Source organism: Mustelus asterias, chromosome 2 (genome assembly GCF_964213995.1).
Source record: "Mustelus asterias chromosome 2, sMusAst1.hap1.1, whole genome shotgun sequence".
Classification (NCBI taxonomy): domain Eukaryota; kingdom Metazoa; phylum Chordata; class Chondrichthyes; order Carcharhiniformes; family Triakidae; genus Mustelus; species Mustelus asterias.
In genome coordinates this window covers 153,959,667-153,981,236 of record NC_135802.1, presented here as the reverse complement: position 1 = coordinate 153,981,236, position 21,570 = coordinate 153,959,667, and the positions used below count along the sequence as shown (strand labels likewise).

The following is a 21,570-nucleotide window of genomic DNA, read 5'->3' as shown; positions in this document are numbered from 1 at the left end:
CATTTGGTTGTAAACCATCAGGGAGGCCATTCTCTCTTCCCCTGCTTCCATTTCACCCATGTTCAGGTGGTAGTGATAGTGTTTTTATTCTTTCATGGGATGTGGGCATCGCTGTCAAGGCAGTAATGGTTGCCCATCCTTAATTGTGCTCGAGAAGGTGGTAGTGAGCTGCCACCTTAAACTGCTGCCATCCATCTGGTGCACCTGCAGTGCTGTTAGGAAGTGTGTTCCAGGAAGTTGACCCAGCGACACAAAGCACAGTGATATATTTCCAGGTTAAGATGGTGTGTGGCCTGGAGTGGAAGTTGCAGGTGGTGGTGTTCCCATGCGTCAGCTGCCATTGTTCTTCTATGTGGTAGGGGTCACGAGTTTGAAAGGTGCTGTTGGCAGAGCCTTGGTGAGTTGCTGCATGGCATCTTGTAAATGGTGTACATTGCTATTACTGTGTGCCAATGGTGGTAAGAGTGAATATTTAAGGTGGTGGATGGGGTGCCAATCATGTTACTGCTTTGTCTTGGTTGATGTCAAGCTTCTTGAGTGTTGTTGGAGCTGCACTCATCTGGGCAAGTGGAGAGTATTCCGTCACATTCTTGACATGTATATTTGCAGATGGTGGACAAACTTTGGGGTGCAGGAGATGAATTACTCTCCATACAATTCCCAGCCTCTGACCTGCTCTTGTAGCACAATATTTTTATGACTAGTCCAGTTCGGTTTCTGGTCAGTTATAATCCCCAGGCTGTTGATGGAGGCGGATTCTGCAATGTTATTGCAATTGAATGTCTGGAGGAGGTGGTTGAGTTCTCTCTCGTTAAAGATGTGGAAGAAGATAGGAGCTATATATTGTACTGGGCCAGTGCTTTAATCTAGCTTGACGGTTCTGTGTGCTGTAACAGAAATGGAGTTTCAGTCATTAATAAAAATAGCTTTTAAACCTTGGTGTTTTTATGAAACATTGCAAAATGATTTCTGTTTGATTGGTCAAAGATAGCGTCCTCGTGGTAAGTTGTATGCTTTTAAAGAACAGATCGAATCCAGAAGATTGATTTTAGAAGTATTTATGTTTAGTTTGGATAATTTTGGTCCTTCGGCTAGAATAAATAATGCTCAATGCAGAAAAGCACGATTGCCATTTTGGACAGGGGACTTGTAAATGAACTTGAACTGATCCATTTTGGTAGGAATAACAGCAAAATGGACTCTTATTTAAATGGTAAAAAATTGCAGCATGCTGCTGTGCAGAGGGACCTGGGTGTCCTTGTGCATGAATCATAGAAAGTTGGTTTGCAGGTGCAGCAGGTAAATAAGAATTTTGTTCTTCATTGTTAGAGGGATGGAGTTTAAAAACAGCGAAGTTATGTTGCAGCTGTATAAGGTGCTGGTGAGGCGACACCTGGAGTACTGTGTACAGTTTTGGTCTCCTTACTTGAGAAAGGATATATTGGCACTGGAGGGGATGCAGAGGAGATTCACTAGGTTGATACCGGAGTTGAGAGGATTGGCTTATGAGGAGAGACTGAGTAGACTGGCGCTATACTCATTGGAATTTAGTAGAATGAGGGGAGATCTTCTAGAAACATAATGAAGGGAATAGATGAGATAGAAGTAGGGAAGTTGTATCCACTGGCAGATGAAACTAGAACTAGGGGGGCATGGCCTCAAAATAGGGGGGAGCAGATTTAGGGTTGTGAATCTGTGGAATTTCCTGCCCAGTGGAGCAGTTGAGGCTACCTCATTGAATGTTTTTAAGGCAAGGATAGATAAATTTTTGAACAGTAAAGGAATTAAGGGTTATGGTGAGCGGGCAGGTAAGTGGAGCTGAGTCCACGAGAAGATCAGCCATGATCTTATTGAATGGCGGAGCAGGCTCGAGGGGCCAGGTGACCTACTCCTGCTCCTAGTTCTTATGTTGTTATGTCTGATGCAAAAGCATTGAAGGGTTTGTAGTATATTTACTCAAGATTACCCAATTTAATTTTTTTTAAAAGGCATTAAACTTTGCCACTAATTTATAAACAGCCAGTGATCAGTAATATGTTTTTTGTGTTTCTGAATATATATGCATGGAGTCACAAGAAATGTTTCTGAATATTTTACTGTTATGCCACAGGTAGTGAACATAGTGACAGCTAACCAAGAATGTGTAAATAACATTGCTGAATCACTGGTCCTTTCTAACCTCCTCGTTCTGCTGCATTCATTGCCATCCAGTAAGTACCCCTTCAATAACTGCCAGAAATGAACTTTTAAAATTTGATTAGTTTTTGGGAGCCTTTGTTATTAGCAAGGAAATTGGATGTTTTTAAGCTGGGGGTGGTAAGTGTTTAAGCAACAGTTGGTTCACCTGATGGCTCAATTTAATAGGAGTGCTTTATAAATGGAGCCACCTAGACCAGGTAACAACCATTGAGACTCTGAGAGTTGGCTGATCTTAGTTGGATTTAGAAGAGAGTGAGTGCCCCTGGGGTTGGGAGGTGGATAATCAGCCAGGGTTCTTGCTCCACATTTATTATCCAGTATCCACTGCTGGAAAATGCACGTGTTGATTAGAACCATAGAATTCCTGCAGTGCAGAAAGAGGCAATCGGGCCCATTGAGTCCGCATCGACTCTCTGGAAGAGTATCCCACCGAGACCCTCCCCTCTGCCCTATCCCTGTAACCCCTCGCATTTACCGTGTCTAATCTATACACCTTTGGACCGTGGGAGAAAACCGGAGCACCTTGAGGGAACCCACACAGACACAGGGAGACTGTGCGAGCTCCACATGGGCACCGAAGGCCGGAATTGAACCCAGGTCCCTGGCGCTGAGAGGCAGGGTGCCATTGAGCTGCCCATTGAAGGCAGAAACCAATTGGATTTAACGTCCAGTCTTATCAGCTTGCCCACGTTTAGTTTCTGATCAGAGCAGAAGGTCACCAGCCCCTTGGAATTGTAAATAACAAGAAAATGCTGCAAGCTCTTTGCAGGTCAAACAGCAACTGTGGGCAGAGCAGGACAGTATTAACATTTCAGGTCTTGTGTGTCCTTCTGTCAAGCAACAGGATTGAGACTGGAAACATTCCTCTCTCCACGAGTGCTTCCTGACCTACTGAATATTTTCGGTTGATTTCAGATTTTGGCAACTGCAGGGCTTTTTGTCCCCCTGTAATTTATTACAGCCAAAATGTGTACCTTCAAAACAACAGAGTTGGAAGGGAAATGGCAGAAAGAAAATGCCGAGGACCACTTCCGGCATCAGTCGTGAGGGAACATGAGGATTTTGAAGCTGCAGCACACCTTGTCTAGTGAATCAGCCACTAATCTTGCCACTTACTTCAGCAGATGCCATCTTCAGCACACTACAACAGTCCTTTTTAAAGGCAAAATACTGCGGATGCTGGAATCTGAAACACAAAATGCTGGAAAATCGCCAGGTCTGACAGTAGAGAGAGAATAGAGCCAATGTTTCGAGTCTGGATGATCCAGTCTCAAAACGTTGGCTCTCTCTGCAGATGCTGTCAGATCCGGTGAGATTTTCCAGCACTTTCTGTTTTTGTTTCAACAGTCCTTTCGTTGTGTGGTCTATGCCCAAATTCTTTAAACAGGAAATTTCTTCCCCGTTCTTACTCTTTCTTCCCTCCTTTCTTTCACCCTTCTCTACTTCTATATGATCCTACTGCTTCCTCACTGCCAAAACAAATGTGTAATATTTACAAATAAAAGACCTTGCATTAATTTTTTGCCAGCACTCAAATTTTCAACTTGTTTAAAGTTGTTTTTTTATGGTTTAATTTACTTATCCATTTCTCTTCTCTGCTCACTCTTTCCATTTCCTGCCACCATCTCCTTGGGTCACCCTGCGTTTGAGTCCTCTCCAAATGTTACCCAACTCAAGCCACCAAAAATTCACCGGATGCCCTTTGAGTGCAACTGCTTTCTTCTGTTTCTCGATTCCATCCTAAGCTGTGCCCAGCTGCCTCCATGCTGCCACCTCGGTCTTCAGTCCCAGTCTGTCGTAGCCAATCACTACTCAATCCCATTCCTAGCTCTAACCTGATTTGCTGTCTTGATGACTGCCCTGGTCTCGGAAGTAAGGCCTAAAAATCGAGAAATACCCGCAGAGGAACACAGGAGAACCAACTAGGCTATTGAGAAAGATGAAATAACCATGAGGAAAAAACACTAACAACATACTGTAAAAACCAGTGTGTGGAACATGGTGGTGAAAAAGTAACAAGCACAGGTTGAAACTGGAGGGAGCAGGTTAGTCATTTTGTACCCGGGCACTTCAGAATTGGGAAATATTGCAGATAAACAGCATTTTTTAGAAGGAATTTGAACAAGGTGAAAGGATAGAAAAAACAAAATTGTATGAGGAACGCTTGAGGACTCTGGGTCTGTACTCGTTGGAAGTTTAGAGGATGAGGGGGGATCTTATTGAAACTTACAGGATACTGCGAGGCCTGGATAGAGTGGACGTGGAGAGGATGTTTCCACTAGTAGGAAAAACTAGAACCAGAGGGCACAACCTCAGGCTAAAGGGACGATCCTTTAAAACAGAGATGAGGATGAATTTCTTCAGCCAGAGAGTGGTGAATGTGTGGAACTCTTTGCCGCAGAAGGCTGTGGAGGCCAGGTTATTGAGTGTCTTTAAAACAGAGATAGGTTTTTGATTGATTAAGGGGATCGGGGTAATGGGGATGAGAATCATATCAGCCATGATTGAATGGCGGAGCAGACTCGATGGGCCGAGTGGCCTAATTCTGCTCCCATGTCTTATGGTGTTATAAAATCGCAGACAGATTATGCTAAGTTTCATTTCCTAATGCAATGTATTTGTCAGAGTCGGAGAGACTGGCTTTAGTTGTAGTTTTTTTTAAAAAAGTGTCCTTTACCATACAGGTTTTCAAATCCATAATATAAAAAGATTGTAAGAGAACTTCCAATATTACTGTTTCTTAGGTCGACAGCTTGTCCTTGAAACCCTTTATGCTTTGACATCAAATACAAAGATCATAAAAGAAGCCATGGGGAAAGGTAACGTGATGCGTTTGATTTTTTTCAACTTATTTTATCTGTGAATGGGAGATGGCTAGATTAGACTCCAGGGTATAAATTTACATTCTTGTACATTGTTACGCTTGGAAATAAAGCAGATCCAGTGGCTGCCTTTGCTCGATTATGTAAACATTCTGAAATATATCTCCCCAGTTTTTTCTTTGCAGCAAGCTGTGAATGTCTGTAATATGATGCAAGCATGTACATCCAAGTCATTTTGCAATGTTAATTGTCAGTAGCTGAAATGCGACAAATCAAATTAGTGAAAAGAATAGAGATTTGAAATCAGACTGCTGCAATTTCTGGGCTATTTTGGTTTTGAGAGTTAATGAGATAAAAATTGATATTTTCAACAAGATTATCTTCCATAGGTAATGAAGTAACATCTTTTCTGTCCAGCACATACTGCTCTTCATGTACTAAGTTTAAACTGTAAATCTCACCATTTGGTGACATGATGTTTAGCTGGAATACCTCCTGTTTAGAAATTATTGCATTATCCCATTTTTATCACTAGTTTATTCTGGAACTATTCATTTTATTTTTATTTAAGCGTGTATGTCTGATTGGATTGCTAGTGAAGATAATGGTAAAATATCTGGTGAATGTTGCAGGTGCTTTTCTTTTGAACGCCAGACAGGGTGGAGGGAGCTTTATGCTGCATTTAATTGCATACTTCAAACATTAGCACTACGATCCTTCATTGAGTTCAAAATTTACAATCAAATCTTCACTAGCCTTAGTTGGGCTGAATGTGCATGTCAAATGCTTATTGGCGTCATCTGTTCAATCTCAATTGAATCCCATCTTTTAGGAAAACTGTCTGGAATCGAGAGATTAACACATTGCTGAAATTGCTACTTCAATATTTTTGCATTTGTACATATTTTATTTGAAACAGTATATTTTTGAGCAGCAAACTTGAAGTTATGTACTGTTCTGCTTCTGTGCAGGTGCCCTTGTATATCTGCTAGACATGTTTTGTAATTCAACTCATCCTCAGGTTCGAGCCCAGACTGCGGAGCTCTTTGCCAAAATGATTACAGACAAACTCTTAGGACCAAAGGTGTGTAATTGTTTTAAGCTCCCGGTTGGTTTTGTGAACAGCCAAAACAATTGAAGCAAATATTTTCTAAGTGTTATGAGAACAGCAGTTTATCCCATGTTAGTTAATCCCATGTTTCTGGTAGTTTTTGTTTGCACGTAAAATTTTGAAATTGGGATTGCTACAGGAAACAGCCCAACAAAAAAAGGCATAAATATTTGAGGTGTCAAAATCTTCAATAACCGTAACGGTGGATTAGCTTGATGCTTTGTGTGAGAAGCTGTGAAGTCACTGGCTGCCTTGATTTGATTTATTATTGTCACATGTATTGGGATACAGTGAAAAGTATTGTTTCTCATGCGCTAAACAGGCAACGTATACCGTTCATGGCATACATAATGGAGAAGGAAAGGGGAGGGTAGTGTTACAGTCATAGCTAGGGTGTAAAGAAAGATCAATTTAAAATAAGAGTCCATTCCAGGGGTGGCACGGTGGCACAGTGGTTAGCACTGCTGCCTCACAGCGCCAGGGACCAGGGTTCAATTCCGGGCTCCGGTCACTGTGTGGAGTTTGCATGTTCTCCCCGTGTCTGCGTGGGTTTTCTCCAGGTGCTCCGGTTTCTTCTTCTCGGTTCAAAGATGTGTAGGTTAGGTAGATTGACCATGCTAAATTGCCTGTTAGTGTCCTAAGAGATGTAGGTTAGATGTATTGGCCATGGTAAATGCAAGGGGTAACAGGGATAGGGTGGGGGAGTGGGCCTGGACAAGATGCTCTTTTGGAGAGTCAGTGCAGACTCGCTAGTCCGAATGGCCTCCTCCTGCACTGTAGGGATTCTGTGAAGCTCCTATCTGTTTTCAGTCATCATTATTTTAATGCTCGTGATATGAAGCGCACTCAAACTGCATCAGTAACTATACCACTCCCAATTTAGGTAAGAATCACGTTGACCAAATTTTTACCGAGCGTCTTCATGGATGCCATGAGGGACAATCCTGAAGCATCTGTGCACATATTCGAGGGGACACATGAAAACCCAGAACTGATATGGAATGACAACTCCAGGGAGAAGGTGTCTACAACCATCCGACAAATGATGCTCGAGTGCGTAAGCTAATGTTGGCACTAATTTCTGAATTCATAGAATGATCTTGTCTGTTCCTATTAATATTGAAGGGAAGTTGTTAATTTTGTGTGCAGAGACACCCAGCACACATTGAATAATTTGAGGCTCCAGCAGAAGATTTCTTGTAACATGCAATGTATTTTGTTATTTTCTACAACTTGGAATATATTGACAAGAATGTTACCCAATCTATTGTCTGTAGTTTGGGAAAATATATAAATGGCATTAGAGTGAGTACTGTTCCAATGGACCAGATTTCTATTTCAATTTGGGGCAGTCTCAAAATATACAGGTATTGAAATCATTTGGTGTAATATATACTTGAAATTGTTTAAAAGAGGTGCTTTAATGGTACAATATAAACGGGAAAAGGCAAGAACATGGGAACAGTAGTAGGCCAATGAACTTGTTCATCACTCAGGACACAGATTGTCCATGATCTCAGTCTGTTTACCCACCGTGGCTCCATATACCTTAATCATAGAATCCCTACGGTACAGAAGGAGGCCATTCGGCCTATCAAGTCTGTACTGACCACAATCCCACCCAGGCCCCAATTCTATAACCCCACACATTTACCTGCTAATCCTCCTGACACTAGGGTCAAATTAGCATGGCCAACCAACCTAACCCGCACATCTTTGGACTGTGGGAGGAAACCGGAGCACCCGGAGGAAACCCATGCAGACACGGGGAGAATGTGCAAACTCCACACGGCACGGTAGCACAGTGGTTAGCACTGCTGCTTCACAGCCCCAGGGACCTGGGTTCGATTCCCGGCTTGGGTCACTGTCTGTGTGGAGTTTGCACATTCTCCTCGTGTCTGCGTGGGTTTCCTCCGGTTTCCTCCTACAGTCCAAAGATGTGCGGGTTAGGTTGATTGGCCATGCTAAAATTGCCCTTAGTGTCCTGGGATGCGTAGGTTAGAGGGATTAGTGGGTAAATATGTAGGGATATGGGGGTAGGGCCTGGGTGGGATTGTGGTCGGTGCAGACTCGATGGGCTGAATGGCCTCTTTCTGTGCTGTAGGGTGTCTAAGTGTCCACACGGTGATGCAAGGCTGGAATTGAAGCTGGGTCCCTAGCGCTGTGAGGCAGCAGGTGCTAGCCACCGTGCCGCCTCTTAGTACCTGATTTAAAATTACAATTGAGCCAGCATCTGATGGTTTTTTTTGTCGGAGTTCCACATTTCTATCCTCTTTACTGTGACGGAACTGTTTCTGACGTGTCTCCTGACTGACCTGACTCTGATTTTAAGATTTTGTTCTGAGCTTCCCATCATTGGCAACGTTAGACTTCATCTATGTCTAATATACATCATCTTATCATTTAGCCCTCGGATCCCTGCTAACATTCTGTTGACCTCACTCCTTCCAAGGCCTTTCTAAGGTGTGGTTTCCCCATTACTCGATACAGTACTCCAGATATGGTCTAATTAGGGTTTTTTATAGATGTAACCAAGGTTCCATTCATTTCTAATCTAATTCTCTAGATATAAAGCCTAATTCCATTAGCCTTTTTGAACATTTTTGTGCCTCACCACTACAGTTTGGTGATGTGCACATATTAGTATGGATAGAGAATTGGTTAACAGACAGGATGTAAAGAGTAGGGATTAATAGGGCATTTTCAAGTTGGCAGGCTGTTCCTAGTGGAGTGCTGCAAGGATCAGTGCTGGGCCTCAGCTGTTTACAATCTATATCAACAACTCTATTACTTTTCCTTTTTTTAAAAAACTATAGACATCTTGTGCTGATGGCTTTATGAATTTTGTACCACAACTTCTAAATCTCTCTCGATCACATTGCACAACTCATCCAATCTGTGCCTACCATTTGATTTTTTTTCCTCTGAGCTTCTCTTTCCTCCTCTCAACTCGTGCCTTCAAAATAGCAGAGACGTTAACAGCAACTTGGGAACGAGAGGGACGAAACCACGTGATGTTGTGGGAGCTAAAATCCTGGCCTAGTCAATTTTTATGACACACTAGTTTTATTTGTGGGAATTAATTTACGTTTGTAGCCAAAGCACGAATATCATTTGTGTCAGGAACATGGGAATTAGGAGCCAAAGTCGGCAAGTTCAGCCCTGTGAGCCTGCTCTGCCACTCGATCAGAAATCTCTCCCTGGTGTTAAAGTAGAAAATTTGACATGGTTTCTCGCTCAAGTTAGGTAGGTTGTGGAGAGACAGGGTTGTTACACCGCCGGTGTAAGGTGGATTCCCAAGCCAGGAATCGAACCCAGGTCCCTGGAGCTGTGAAGAGGTTGTGGAGAGACAGGGTTGTTGTACACACACACACACACACACCCTCTCTTTTTTTCTGATACTAAAAAGATTGCATGGAAAACCGTTGTGGAAAGAATGATTAAACTAATTGCTTGGCTGAACTTTTAAAATAGGGCCCAAGGTGGATTGTGAATAAAGCTCGAGGGAACCGATGGCAGTAGTTTTGCTTTAGTGGCATTAAGGTGCAACTTAATTTCAAGATTAACTGGTATCCATTGGAGTTTAATTTAGACTGGGTGGTATGATGTGTTAGGCAGGTGATTTTTCACCCAGGGCCTGGCTTCAATTCACAGTACCCTTGACAGATTTTTTTTTTTCCCAATTTGCTCTAAATTTACAACTTTCACCCAAGCCACCAAAAGGTTGGTTTGGAATGGAAGAAATATCGATTTGATTTATTATTGTCACACATTAGTATACAGTGAAAAATATTGTTTCTTGCATGCTGTATACCATGCCTAGTGCACTACAGTCCTAATTAAAGGGCAGGCAGGAAGGACAAGGAACCTTTACTGTGCATCTGAAAAATAAACTGGGGTCTCCAGGGCACTGGCTTCAAAGTTACCAGCGTTCCGTCCCCCCAGTGCCATCAATAAATTCCCAGGATTCACCATGCAAAATGGAATGTGGCACTGCTTTACCGAAACTGAGACTTCTCAACTAAACTCAGTATGTTTCTTTTCAAGCCACTACAAGCAACAGCGTGACAATCCGGATGTGAATTGGAAGGTATGCGAAGATTATATAAATAATTTTTTAAGAAGGCAGTACACAAGGAAGTTTTCTCCTGTAATTTTGATATTGACTTGAGGGGGCCAGATTGACTCAGTTTGAAGAACCATTCAGGGCCAGAATGTTTCTCTCAAACAATATTTGGGGCCAGAGTACAAACAGTATTTATTTTGACTCGAGTAAAATTCACAGTAACGGTAAAATAACTGGAAGCCTGTTCACTTGTTAGTTGCACTTCCTCCTCATGAGCAAAGGGATAGGAAGAGTGATGAGGATAGCAGTATATCGTTGGTTGAATATAACTTTTTGGTCCTTTCTTATGGAATCATAGAATCCTACAGAGCAGAAGGAAGCCATTTGGCCCATTGAGTCTGCACCAACCACAATTCCACCCAGGCCCTATCCTCATAACCCCATGCATTTACCCTAGCTAGTTGCTCTGACACTAAGGGGCAATTTAGCATGGCCAATCCACCTAACCAGCACATCTTTGGACAATGGGAGGAAACCGGAGCACCCGGGGGAAACTCCACACAGACAGTGACCCAAGCCAGGAATCGAACCCGGATCCTGGCGCTGTGGGGCAGCAGTGCTAACCACTGTGCCACCATGCAGCCCCATCAGGGAATGAAGTTTGATGTGGGCATTGAATGGCACTGAAGACCCATTTTGTGCTCTTCCTAGCTTAGGTTACTGATATGTTGAATCTCCTTGTCAATGGTAGCCTTTTGAGAGAGGTGATTGCCAAGGTGGAATATTTCGCTGACTATATGGGGGTTGATGAGTTTTTTGTTTTGCCACATTCCCGAACAGGCCGAATTGCCTGAATTGCTGCCTTCCAGAAGCTAAGGAAATCCCCTCGGATAGTGTGGCTTTAATCCTTCTAAAGGAGCCTCAGACAAATCCAAGAAACATGTCAAGAACATCACCAGGAACTCTTTGCATTAATCGACCTGACCAAAACATTTGACTCTGTAAATTCTGAGGCTTTGTGGTTTGTGTTCCAAAGATTTGGATGTCCAAGAAACCTCTTCACAATCCTGTATTTGTTGCATGATGACATAACTGCAAATGTCTTGGGAGATCTGAAACGGATGCCTTCAAAACCAAGCAAAGCTGTCTGAAAGCCCCATATTATGGTGGCACAGTGATTAGCACTGCTGCCTCACAGCGGCAGGGACCCAGGTTCAATTCCCGGCTTGAATCACTGTGCAGAGTCTGCACGTTCTCCCCGTGTCTGCGTGGGTTTCCTCCGGGTGCTCCGGTTTCCTCCCACAGTCTGAAAGACGTGCTGGTTAGGTGCATTGGCCATGCTAAATTCTCCCTCCGTGTACCCAAACAGGCACTGGAGTGTGGCAACTAGGAGATTTTCACAGTAACTTCACTGCGATGTGAATGTAAGCCCACTTGTGACACTAATAAATAAACTTTAAACTTTACTATTTACAATCTTACCTGACAGTGGCTATTCACGTCATCAATAATCAACTGCCTTCTGGTATCAGCATTGAATAATGCCCAGATGGAAAGCTCCTTGATCCCTGCCAGGCCAAAACTAAACTGACCACCACAGAAATGCAGTCTCCAGTTTGCAGATGACCGCAGTGTCATTGCTCACTCAGCACCAGATTTTCAAGCCTCTGCTGACCTCTTCAATTCTGCATACAAGAAACTCGGCCTGAACTTGTCAAAACAGAACTCTTGCATCAACCCACGCTACTTGCGTACAGGGGAACTTCAAAAAGGCTGCCTATCCACCAAGTCAACTTTAACCTAGTTTTAGTACAGACAATGGAACCCACAAAGTCAGCAACTCGCACTCAATGTCAATGGATGTTGTCACTTTAATGTGTTGGCCACTCCCTGTACATGGGCAAGGGAGTTATAGCTAGCTAAATGCTCATCTGTCCATGGTCATAAAGCATGGACACTTCTCTTATGTGCCATAGGAAGAAAGCTTTGCTTCCAGTGGACCTTGTATTTTATATGGGATATAATGAGTGGAGCAGAAATAAAATTACAGTGGTATACGTCTATCAGATTTGACTGCAGATTATTTGTGTGGGCAAGAAAAACCACAAGAGAGACTGATCGATAGCTTTTAACGATAAAAGCTACCTTTTATCGTTAAAAAGGTAGCTGTGCAGGTAATGTATAATATTCATACATTATTGAGTAGGCATAAGTTGTAAAATAAATTTCCTACTCTGAATCATGGACTATGCAATAGAATATGGCTTGTTTGAGTTGGTGGGGGCAGCAAAGGAGATAAAATGCTATTTTTTGTGTAACCTGTCCACCCTCTGCAGTTACCTGAAGACTTCACGGTTGCCTTCAGTGATATTGGAGGTGAATTGTCAGTAGGAGGAGTCTTCCTGAGGATCTTTATTGCGCAACCGGGTTGGGTTCTTCGTAAGCCACGGGAATTCCTTGTTGCACTGCTGGAGAAACTCACAGAACTGCTGGAAACAAATAATCCTCATGTAAGTATAACAATGAAAACATCATTTAATGTCAGTAGTAGTGTATGTGCAGAAAAAAATATAGCTGTTTTGTGCGATTGGAAAGCGACTTTTGAATCTTTAGGAATTGTTCACATCTGAAATAATTTAACTACATTGATCATCAAATGCAACATCAAAATTACAATTGATAATGAAAAATCTATGCCAAAATACAAGACATTAACATGATTGCAGAATGGACAGATAAATGGCAAATGAATTTCAGTAGCTAAATATGAAGTGTTGTATTTTGTTGGGATGAATAAGGAGGTTGCCTGCTCCTTGGGAGAATAATTGGGCAGAGGTGCAAGGGGGATTAGGGGATAATTATTTATAAATCGTTAAAAAGATAGCTGTGCAGGTAAAGCAATCATAAGTGCAAACAAAACCCTGGTGTTTATTTCTGTAGAAATTAATTCTTTGCTTTTGAACTTGTTTGAAATTTCAGTTACACTATGCTTGGAGCACTGTGCACAGCTCTGCAGTCCATATTACAAAGAAAGGGGGTTAGCAGGGTAAATATGTTCTGGTGTTAACCATGTAAATCATTTTTGCACTGAGTGGGTGCATTTAACAGGAAAGACTGGTCAACCTTGGAGCTCTTTTTGGTGAGAGAGACTGAGTTGACTTGATAGAGGTTTTAAATATATTGAAAGTGTTTGATAGAGAGAATGCTTCCAGTTTTTTTTGGGGGGTGGGTGGTGCCAGGAGCTTAAAACTCCAAACTATCATGTAAAGTAGTCACTAATGTATCTAATAGGGAACTTTGAAGAAATGTCTTCATTTGGAGAGTGGAACTTGCTAATCCATGAAGAGCTTGAGGCAAATAGCATGGATGTATTTAAGCTGGATAGGCCATTATAGGGAAAAGGAAGAGAAGGATGTATTGGTGAAATGGGAGGAGGCTCGAATATAAAAAAAACAGCAGAAAGCTTGCGGGTCAAATAGCTCATTTCTGAGCTGTAAAATTTTGTATGATAATACTATGAAATCCTATCTCATACACTGACCTAAAATTCTATTTCTACTGATCCAGGTTCACAGCAAAGCCCAAATGGATTGGCTTTACTATGCATCTGATCTAAAGAATCATTTGATTTGATTTATTATTGTCACATGTATACAGTGAAAAGTATCGTTTCTTGTGTGCTATACAGACAAAACATACCATTCATAGAGAAGGAAACGAGAATGCAGAATGTAGTGTTACAGTCATAGCTAGGGTTTAGAGAAAGATCAACTTAACGTGAGGTAGGTCCATTCAAAAGGCTGATGGCAGCAGGGAAGAAGCTCTTCTTGAGTCAGTTGGTAGGTGTCCTCAGACTTTTGTATCGTTTTCCCTGTGGAAGAATGAATGTCCGGTGTGCTTGGGGTCCTTGATCATGCTGGCTGCTTTACCGAGGCAGCGGGAAGTGTAGAAAGAGCCAAGGAATGGAAGGCTGGTTTGCATGTTGGATTGGACTACATTCATGACCTTTTGTAGTTTCTTGCGGTCTAGAACAGAGCAGGAGCCATACCAAGCTGTGGTGCAACCAGAAAGAATGCTTTCTATGGTGCATCTGTAAAAATTGATGAGAGTCATAGCTGACATGCCAAATTTCCTTAGTCTTCTGAGAAAGAGAGGTGTTGGTGGGCTTTCTTAACCAGGACAGGTTGTTGGCGATTAGGACACCTAAAAATCTTGAAGCTTTCGACCATTTCTACTTCATCCCCATTGATGTCGACAGGGGCATGTTCTCCATTACGCTTCCTGAAGTTGATGACAATCTCCTTCGTTTTGTTGACATTGCGGGAGAGATTATTGTCATCACGTCAGTTCACCAGATTCTCTCTCTCATTCCTGTACTCTGTCTCATCATTGTTTGAGATCTGACCCATTACGGTGGTGTCATCAGCAAACTTAAAAATCGAGTTGGAGGGGAATTTGGCCACACAGTCATAGGTGTATAAGGAGTATAGTAGGGGGTTGAGAATGCAGCCTTGTAGGGGCTCCGGTGTTGAGGATGATCGTGGAGGTGGTGTTGTTGCCTATCCTTACTGATTGTGGGTTAGGACGCTCAGGATCCAGTCGCAGAGGGACTTTCTGACTTTCAGTCAGCTTTCTGTGGGAGATTGCATGGGACAGACATCCTGGTTGGGTTGAAAGGCTTGTTGTAGAATTATAAAATTCCTACAGTGCAATAGGAGACCATTCAGCCCATCGAGCTGCACTGACAACAATCCCACCAGGCCTTATCCTCATAACCCCACGCATTTACCCTGCTAGTCCCCCTGACATTAAGGGGCGATGTAGAATAGCAAATCAACCTAGCCTGGAGTGTGAGAGGAAACCGGAGCACCCAGAGGAAACCCACACACACATGGGAAGAAGCACAGTCAGTCACCCAAGGCCGGAATTGAACCTGGGTCCCTGTGAAGCAGCAGTGCTAACCACTGTGCCACCTAAATTATCGTTCTATCTTTTATTGTTTGTGTACATTCTTGTCTCAACAGGTTACATTCCACAAACTTAGCGAGAAGTGAAAGCCCACGTGTTGCATATGTTATTAATTGGTCTATTTTTTTTTTGCCCAGGGTGAAACCTTAGAAACGGTTACCACAGCAACAGTCTGCCTCTTTCATTCCCAGCCGCAGCTAGCAGACCAGGTACCTCCATTAGGCCACCTTCCTAAAGTTATTCAGGCTCTGAACCACAAAAACAATGTCATCCCCAAGTCATCAATCCGGGTCATTCATGCTCTTTCTGACAACGAGGTAAAGATTTATTTTAATTCGGTCCTTAAATGTTGACTTTATTTTTAGTTTTTAATTTTTAATGTTTTTAATGATTGGTTCTGATAATAGTTACCAAAACCTTCATTGCATTTGGTGGATTTGTTTTATGTCATTTAAGTAACAAGTGCTTATTCACCCTCACCTGTCAACTCAGATTTTGCATTGCTATTGATGCAATTTATTATTTGTCCTGCAAGATGGCTTCCATTGTCAAGCTCATTCTGTCTCTTATCTGAAATATGTATTTAATATGTGGTATATTGCAGAGTAAACAATCCTTAGTATATGGAGTACAGCAGGGTAGATAATCCCTCCTCCTATAACTGCTACTGAATGAGTTTCACTACACTTCATATCACTGCAGAAGATTAATATCTGCCCTGTTGGGCACCTTCTTCTAACTGACAAAACCATCGCACAGGTTTATTATGTAATCATTTACAAAAATAAACTGTATAAGTGAGGCACTTGACCATCAACCAATCATGCCCAGAATTTGTGATTGAATATTTGAGAAAACACTCCATCTTATTTCTCTGCAGAAGCAGAATGCAGTTCTATGAAAATTAATCTCCCGTTATAACCACTGTTTTGCATCAAACTTCCCGTATCTGAATATTCAGACACCCCGCTACTTTCTCATTGCTATTGGATCTGGAGACAACTCCCACCAATCTTGCATCTTTTGTTTGAACAGAGGAATTGATGGAATTTCTACCTCCAGCCCACTCTTAACTAATATACCTTCTCTCTCTAACACGACAATTTATTTGATCAATTTGACTAGATTTTCCAATTTCCCTGTCCTTTTTAAAGATCTCATAACTTAGAATATTTTTCTGCCAGTCACAGCTAGTTAGCTATTAGCCAAATCTTAATGATTGCCACTGTGTCATTCCCTGTAAACTAAAATTCTGCTTCAAATTTGTTGGTTTTACTCCTTACCCGGTTTTCATTTATGTATAGAAATCTTATTGGGGCAACGTCCTGCCATACCCTCCTTCCCTGATGCTGTTTTTCTAGCATCTTTTTGCTTATCGCACTTGGTTTTTTTTGTCACTTCTGTTACATTTTTATCAGTTATTTCCTGTTTTCTTTTTTGAACTTTATTTTGACTTTTAACACTTTATGACCTGGATTTTGCTATCCTGTGGCATGGTGGCACAGTCGTGAGCACTGCTGCCTCACAGTGCCAGGGGCCTGAGTTCGATTCCGGCCTCGGGTGACTGTATGTGGAGTTTGAACATTCTCCCTGTGTCTGCACGGGTTTCCTCTGGGTGTTCTGGTTTCCTTCCACAGTCCAAAGATGTGCAGGTTAGATGAATTGGCCATGCTAAATTGCCCGTTAGTGTCAGCGGAGGTTAGCAGAGTAAATACGCGAGGTTATGGGACTAGGTGGGATTGTTCTCAGTGCAGGCTAGATGGGCCAAATGGCCTCCTTCTGCACTGTAGGGATTCTGACTCTGATTTTTTAAACTTTTATTTCTATCTCAGCACCCTCATTCCCCCACTCAACCCTCTGTATTGGTGTAAAAGTCCTTTTCACCGAGCGTACGACTTCTAGCCTGGTTCAGATGTAATACAGTGGTGCAGTTCCTGCCTGTTCCAGTACTGGTCCCACAGAATGGAGCATGTCTTTCCCAAATAAATCCTTCAACCACACACACACACGGCTGCCCTTCCTGTGGACTTTCTCCCTATCCTCACACGGAACAAGCATATTGTATTTATTGGACAAGATCAGATTCTGCGGTCCGATGACATCAATCACTAGCCGGAAGGGGGAAAATTGGAAAGTAGACACTGCCCACGTAGAAGTGACTCTTGTCAATTGATTGCTGGTGTGGATTGTCAAGTCAAAAGCAGTTTGTGTGTATTATTTAAGACAGATAAAGAAGCGACTTATGAATAAAATTGTCCAAAGTATTCCAGTGACAGATGATCAATACCTGTTATTTAATAATGAATTCCCCTTTGGCGTTGGTGTTAGCATCTGAGAAATAATGAAGTGGTGACTGTTTTGCAACTTTACTGACAATTTAATCCTTTTTCTTAAGTTGTGCGTCCGAGCCATGGCAATGCTAGAAACTATCGGGCCTTTGATGAATGGAATGAAGGTGCGATCGGATATGGTAGGCCTTGCCTCGGAATCTCTGAATCGAATGTTCCAGAAGGAACAGACTGACTTGGTAGCACAGGTGGGTAACCCTTTGTTCGAGAATTTCATGAATTTGAGTTGTTTATTGGATTGACAGTTGCACTTTTCCTAGAAGTCGAGTACTAATTAATTTCTCCAAGTGTTAGTGTTGCCTTATGGATATAAGCGTTCTCCATTTTTGGATCTGTCTTGCTCCAGTTGTTGCTATAACACCTGGTTTGGTGATGACACAGATTGTGAGGACACCTAGCAGCACGTTGATTGTTCCCCCCCCCCACCCCCTGCCGGAACCCCTCCTTGAAGATCTCCATTACTGGCGTATAGTTCTCTGGCACCAAAAACCCGCTAACTCCCAGAGCAGATGTCTGTTGTTGAGGAGCAAACCTGATGCAAATTATTAACACCTCTCATTAATGTAGCAATGTAGAAAAATTCCCCTTGAGATGTAAAAGTAGATGCTGAGCCAGAGAGAAGTTATTGGGGTGAACGAAAGCTTAGTCCAGGCGATGCCCTTTTCAACAGTGTGTTTGAGAGACAAGTGAGTGGTTGTGGATGATGTTCACTGTGGGAGCTTAAAAAGCTTACGGTCTATTGGCCAGCGGTGGGGTAAGGGAGCTATGTAAAAAACATTCAGTGGTATGTGGAACTAGGGAGGGGTCAAGTCGTAAACCTGAGGGTAAGAATTTTAAATTGGGGCCATTGGATGGGTGAATGTCAGCAGGGCCTGAAGTATTGAATGTGAGAGACCTGGTGCAGGATACGATGCAGTATAGTCAGCAGAGTTATGGCTTATCTGAAGTTAACCGAGAAGGGCGCATGCGAGGCCAGCCAGGAGCATTGGAAACGGCAAGCATATGTAGAAAAGGGTGTCCGTGTTGGGTGAGAATGTTATTGGCAGATGAGCTTTCATGGGGCGGAGATGGGTAATGTTAGGGAGGTAAAAGTACAAATTGTTAGAGAAAACAGTGGGTTGGAGTCTTGTAAGATGCAGAGATTGCAAGCAGTCGGGTACAACCTGGGATGATGGCTGGGAAGGAAAGTAGAATGAGCAGATTATTGTCAATGTTGGGGGGGAAGGAAAGGACAATAACTTCAGTCTTCCCAATGGTGACTGGAGGATACTGATGTTCATTCTCTCCTGAGTATCGAAGAAACAGTTTTACAACGCAAAATACTAATGGTGCATCTTACCTTTTTCTATGCAATTGAAATTTCAATGAAACATAATACAAATTGTATTTCAGAATAGTGAGCTAGCACCTAGATATATCCTATTGCCCCATACATCTGTGAGCTCTCCACACTTTCCTGTGTTATAAACCACACAGAAGCAGTCATGAACACTGAGGGCGCATTTAGCAAACTTATTCTGCTATTGGCTCAGAAGTTGATGTTCTGGAAGTTTACAGTCCGATCCTTATCTCTACTTTTCACTGCTGATGGACGTCTAATGGAATGCATTACAGCAATGTTTGAATTGTAATTTAGTTTAAAATGAAACGATACCCAATTATCTGCTTTGTTGTTTGTGCAACACTCTTTACTGCTAAATTCATAGACTCCGTTTGCCCTGTGGTTGCTGTATGTGAGATTGGTAATTTTTTTTTGAAGGGTCTGAAAGTGGAGTTGGTGCCATATCTCTTGCGGCTATTGGAAGGAATAGGACTTGAGAAGGTTGAAAACCAAGCTGCCACGAAAGCCCAGATTGTAAATGCTCTTAAGTCGATGATGAGGAGTCTTCAGTATGGTGAACAGGTTAGATTTCTTCACATTCATTCATAGGCATCCAATGTGTGGTCTAGCGTTGAGAAAGCAATGTCTCCATTGCTTGGGCAATGATCTTAAGATACCTGCCAACCTATAAAAATCAAAGCAAATGGGGGGAAAGCCTTGAAAATGGCACTAAGTTTAAAATTTATTTATTAGTGTCACAAGCAGGTTTACATTAACACTGCAATGAAGTTACTGTGAAAAATCCCCTAGTCGCCACACTCCGCTGTCTGTTCGGGTACACCTGAGGGACAATTTAGTCTTTGTCCAGTCTGGCCAATGCACCTAGCCAGCACGGGCCTTCGGACTGTGGGAGGAAACCCACGCAGACATGGGGACAATATGCAGACTCTGCACAGACTGTGCCCCAAGTCGGGAATCAAACCTGGGTCCCTGGTGCTGAGGGGCAGCAGTGCTAACCACTGCCGCCGCCGCTAATCTAATGGGATAGAGCGGAATTACTCTAAATTTATTCTTCAGACCTTCACCTCTTATTTTTAATTCCGTTTCCAAAGAAAATGATGGAAGAATGACCATGTTTAAAAAAACTGTAGAACAATGGAGTATAGTTTTGAATGAGAGAAAACTTGTTTAATGAACATGCGATTGATTATGGAGAACCTATTACACTGACAGCTTATCTGTACTTTCCCAGCCTCATATTGTGATCAGTGCAGTCAATAATACTGATCACATTCCAGAAAAACTATTAAACTGTTCATTTCTGGAATTGCTCACGCAGATGCCAAAGAACCCAAATCTGAATGCCCCGCTGCTTCGTACCAAGTAGCATTTTAAACGGCTGCTTGCTCCTCTTCGATTTTTACCATCAACCACCCTTTCATATTCTCCAAGGATGAATCTGACCATGGATTTTACTTTTATCATCTGTTTAAAGTGCTGCTCAGCTATTAAATACATTACTCAGCCGCTGTGAAACAACCGAGTGCATTCGACTCAGGGCTGCTCTGGGATTCTGAGGAACTGATCTATGAATCATGATTTTGAAACATAGCCTTAAAGTAGCACTAACCGGAAGCATTTCTGGGTTATCATAGAATCCTACAGTACAGAAAGAGGCCATTCGGCCCATCGAGGCTGCACCGACCACAATCCCACCCAGGCCCTACCCCCATATCCCTACATATTTTACCCACTAATCCCTCTAACCTACGCATCTCAGGACACTAAGGGGCAATTTTAGCATGGCCAATCAACCTAACCCGCACATCTTTGGACTGTGGGAGGAAACCGGAGCACCCGGAGGAAACCCACGCAGACACGGGGAGAATGTGCAAACTCCACACAGACAGTGACCCGAGCCGGGATTCGAACCCAGGTCCCTGGAGCTGTGAAGCAGCAGTGATAACCGCTGCTACCGTGCCGCCCATTATGGTGATCAGTGGGGCAGCTGGCCAAATTAATCTCACTGGTCACATTCCACCTTTTATTTCTTTCTGTGACATTCTGCTTTGGTCAAATGAGCATAAGAATTACAGAATACCACAGTGCAGAAGAGGGCCATTTGGCTCATCAAGCCTACACCAAAAACGATCTCACCCAGGCCCTATCCCTGTAACCCCCACATATTTACCCTGCTAGTTCCCCTGACACTAAGAGGCAATTTAGCATAGCCTAACCTGCACATCTTTGGACTGTGGGAGGAAACCGGAGCACCTGGAGGAAACCCATGCAGACACTGGGAGAACGTGCAAACTCCACACAGTCACCCGAGGCCAGAATTGAATTCGGGTCCCTGGCGCTGAGAGGCAGCAGTGCTACCCACTGTATCGCCCTTACAGCATGGTTCTTGAAGAATCCACCACTGAGCTGTGCTTCAAACAGCTTGAGTAGTGATGCTGTTGGTCTCTGCAGGTAACACATTGCTCTCCTATGTATAATAATCTAATATGCATAAGAAACCCCAATGACCCATGACTGCACACAGTTAAACCACAGGATAGCTCAAATAAAGAAATAAAAACACAGGCTTCTGCAAAAGCATAGCAGCTCGCTCAGATACAATTCTTGAACTGACCAGATTCGGACCAGTACATTTCCCACAATTTTGTTTTGATCATTCATAGCAGATGGGAAAATCCTGTTCTAATTGCTCCAGGGTGTATGAAAAATAATTC

The 21,570-nt window shown here is 42.7% G+C and overlaps 1 protein-coding gene across 2 annotated transcripts in view; it reads left to right on the top strand.

The window, feature by feature from the left end:
* dnajc13 (dnaJ homolog subfamily C member 13) overlaps nucleotides 1-21,570 on the top strand; it is a 132,857-nt gene that overhangs the window by 99,768 nt on the left and 11,519 nt on the right. Inside the window, exons 47-55 of one of the 2 annotated variants that reach the window (XM_078198923.1) lie at nucleotides 2,111-2,210; nucleotides 4,944-5,018; nucleotides 5,993-6,105; nucleotides 7,016-7,185; nucleotides 10,180-10,222; nucleotides 12,535-12,708; nucleotides 15,304-15,483; nucleotides 17,562-17,702; nucleotides 19,274-19,417. In XM_078198923.1, coding sequence (XP_078055049.1) covers nucleotides 2,111-2,210; nucleotides 4,944-5,018; nucleotides 5,993-6,105; nucleotides 7,016-7,185; nucleotides 10,180-10,222; nucleotides 12,535-12,708; nucleotides 15,304-15,483; nucleotides 17,562-17,702; nucleotides 19,274-19,417 — 1,140 coding nt within the window. The remainder of the gene's footprint in view (nucleotides 1-2,110; nucleotides 2,211-4,943; nucleotides 5,019-5,992; nucleotides 6,106-7,015; nucleotides 7,186-10,179; nucleotides 10,223-12,534; nucleotides 12,709-15,303; nucleotides 15,484-17,561; nucleotides 17,703-19,273; nucleotides 19,418-21,570) is intronic. The other variant, XM_078198929.1, reaches the window with a different exon arrangement.